Source organism: Panthera uncia, chromosome F1 (assembly GCF_023721935.1).
Source record: "Panthera uncia isolate 11264 chromosome F1, Puncia_PCG_1.0, whole genome shotgun sequence".
Taxonomy (NCBI): Eukaryota; Metazoa; Chordata; class Mammalia; order Carnivora; family Felidae; genus Panthera; species Panthera uncia.
The window spans coordinates 12840581-12844035 of record NC_064813.1 but is presented as its reverse complement, the minus strand read 5'-3'; the positions used below and the strand labels follow the sequence as shown (position 1 = coordinate 12844035).

Sequence of the window (3455 nt, the reverse complement as noted above, 5' to 3'; positions counted from 1 at the left end):
CCAAAAGGCACAAGATGCTGTATAACTATATAATATTTATATATGTAATATTATATATTATTATATATATATAATATTATATTATATAATATTATATATTATAATTTATATTATATTATATAATATTTATATATTATAATATATTAATAATATATTAATAATATTTAAATGTCCAGGGTGGGAGAATTAGAGTGTGTGGTCATTGAGAGCCATGTCTATGAGTTACAACAAGCATCTTGAAATGCAGGTAGTATGGGAGAAAGGAAGGAAAGAAGGATGAAAGGAAGGAGGGAAGAAGGGAAGGAAGCACGGAAGGAAGGAAGGAAGGAAGGAGGGATGGGCTGAAGGAAGGAAGGGAGGGAGGGAGGGAGGGGGAGAGGAAGGAAGGAAACAAAGGAGAGTAAGAGAGAAGAGAGAGGAAGGAGGTGTATTAGTTAGGTTGGGCTAGGTTGCGGTAACAAATAGACCTGGTTGTATAATGATTAAACATGATAGAACTTTATTTTTCTGTCAAATAACATGCCAAGATGGTTCCTGGTCAGCAAGGTTGCAGCTCTGTTTCCTGCAGTCACTTTTCAGGATCCCAGGTTCTGCTGCTTTACCATCTTTAAAACATGGCTTCCGAGGTTGAAGTCCCCTGGGGGCCAAATGCTGCGGTAGTGCCTAGAACTAGAGATGGGGACAAGAGGAGATGTGTTGGTGCCCGATACAGGCAGACACCCTGGTCCGGATGCACAGTACGCCTCCACCTGCAGGACACAGTGACTGGATCATGGCTGTGCACAGAACAATTCAAGACCCTGGAATCCACCCTCAGGATTTTTGTAACAGGACCTTGTTTCTCTGATCTTTTCTCCAAAGTGAAATGGACGATGGTAGCCTGCTACGTGGAGAAAACTTGCCTGCGGAGATGGGAGGCAGACAGAGAGTTCTGACCATGTCAAGTCTCAGTTCTAGCGCCCGAGGTTCTCAGAGCTACCCTAGTTCCTATAGCCCCTCCTTTTGTTCTTTGACCACCCCTACCCATCTAACAAGTCCCCTAATGAAGCCATCTCAGCCTAATTAGAGTTGAGTTTCTGCCACTTGCAACTGAAAGGTGCTTGACAATATAGAAACTGATAAGTAAGTGGAGCATTATCTGTTACAGGCCTTGAAATCTAGAAGCAGGTGACCAGAGGCACTTCATGGAACAGGGAGGATCTCTGCCCAATCCCAAATCTGCCAGACTCCCAAGGGTCAGACAATAGTAAACTCGTTTTTCAAGCAGAGTCGGGAGGTTTGAGACACGGTGGAAGATATAAGGGCTTAGAAGCATAGGGCAGAGAAATGACTGCAAGTGTTCTTTCTCGGTCCCTTCTCCCCATTAGCCTGAAACAATGTGTCAAGCTCCCCCCCACCCCCATTCACCACAAAGCATCATATATGGAGATGCTGCTAAGGATAAAGGGCTCAGGAACTGTCCAAAACTCTGCTGCCACCCTGTCTCAAGGGTCGAGGACTAAAGAGGCTTTCAAACTGAGGTCTTGGGTGAGCAGAGCTCTGTCCTGTTTCTAAGAGGGAAAAACAAAGTGAGGCCAGAAGGGATTCACATTCAAGAATTACATCTCAACAAGATTTCTGGCATGGGTTTCTGTTTCATGGAATCTCCAGAAAGTGACCCAAAAGACAGAGCTCTAAAAAAGGTGTATGGCAGCCATCCACTGGGGACACTAGAGCAGCGTCTGGGCCCCGGGGACAAATGAAAGTCCGCGTGTTCAAGTCCATAAATTTGTTATAAATCGACCTAACAAACCGTTCAACAAATTCTGTTCTACCCTCCTATTTTAATGAACATACTTTCGCAGTGACCCGGAAATTCAAGCTATATGTAGAATTCTCAAACTATTTGGGGTTCCTTTCCAGAACACGGCAGTGTGGGGACGCTCTGACTCTCGAAAGCCAGCCTGCGGCCTGTCCACTTCTCTTTTCCCATCCACCCACCCAGCACCAAAAGCAGACCTGCACATACAAAGGGGGCAACCGCATTATGCATATCCCAGATTCGTCTGCGCATCCTGACCCACACAAACATTGGTTCACAGGGGCCTGAAAATGGGCTCAGACGATTGAGCAGGGAATTCTAAATCCCAAGTGCCTGAAGGATGGTCTGCAATAAGGAGTGCAGGTTCCAGGTGGGCACGTCCAGTTGGCCCTGCAGACTCGTTGCCCAGGAGAGGGGCACAGTCGGAAGAGTGCTCATGGATGCCAGGACAAACTGTGCGGCTCTTGCCTGATCTAGGGACTTGGGCCTTCTTCCAGGATCTGGGATCTCAGGAGCTGCTTGGGCTCCAGCAATACTTTGGGTTCGGTGAGCAGCCCTAGGGGGCTTTAAATAAAATCCCTTGTAATTTGAACCGGGTGGTAGGTCTCTGCCACCTGCAGCTGAAAGAATCCTTATTAAAAAATTTTCAGTGCCAGCATGTCTCAAGCAAGGGGCCTATAAGCCGCTGTTTCTGGTTTTTCTGAAACGTTTATTCTTACCCTGACTTGTCAAAAGGCACCTTCTTCCTCCGGCACTGTAGTAAACTGTACTCTAGAAAATCATGCAGCCAATGGCCTTTCCTACATCCCCGGTTAAGCTGGTCTGCTCTACAGCATTTGAGCATATTGAACATTCCCTTCTCTTTGACAATTCCTCTTTTTTTCAACTCTGGGATAACAAACAAACTAATCTTCCCCTATTTCTCAAACAGCTCCTTGTAAATTGTCTTCCATAGCCTTCTCTCCAACTGTAGATGTTCTGCAAAGTATAAGCTTCCTCCCTGGGTTGAAACTACAGTTGGCCTTTGAATAACCTAAGGGTGAGGGGCGCCAACCCCCGGTACAATAAAAAATCCATGTATAACTTTTGACTCCCCCAGAACTTAACTACTAATAGCCTACTCTTGACCAGAAGCCCGACCAGTAACACAAAAAGCCTATTGACACAAATTTTGGATATGTATTATATGCTGTATCTTTACAATAAAGCCAGCTAGAGAAAGGAAAACGTTGTTAAGAAAGTCATAAGGAAGAATAAACACATTTACAACACTGGACTATCAAAAAATCCACATATCAGTGGTCCCACGCAATTCAAACACGCATTGTACAAGCGTCCACTAGACTTCCCAAGGCCATTTATCAGAAGCATGATTTGAGCACGGTGACGATGCTCTCTCTTCTCGAAGAACTCATTCGCTCTGGTACCTCATGGCGTCACCTCCTTAGAGATGAATCCCAAGGTTCCATCTCCATTCGTGACCTTGCCTTCAAGCCCTACTTGCATATCTTCACTTACTGGACACTGACATTTTGGTTCTCAAGTTCAGTCACACGCTTAAAACTGCAGTTATTGTCCTCTGTCACTGGGTCTCTCCTGTTTCTCTTGGGTTGTCAGTTTTGTCCACCGAGGGATTCGTTGTCCTGGTTCCCAG

The 3455-nt window shown here is 45.3% G+C and overlaps 1 protein-coding gene across 2 annotated transcripts in view; it reads right to left on the bottom strand.

The window, feature by feature from the left end:
• Positions 1-465: 465 nt before the first annotated feature.
• Positions 466-3455, bottom strand: part of PRRX1 (paired related homeobox 1) — a 78512-nt gene continuing 75522 nt past the window's right edge. The window contains exon 4 of one of the 2 annotated variants that reach the window (XM_049633921.1): positions 466-669. In XM_049633921.1, the coding sequence (XP_049489878.1) occupies positions 576-669 (94 nt within the window). In that variant the 3' untranslated portion in view covers positions 466-575. The remainder of the gene's footprint in view (positions 670-3455) is intronic. The other variant, XM_049633923.1, reaches the window with a different exon arrangement.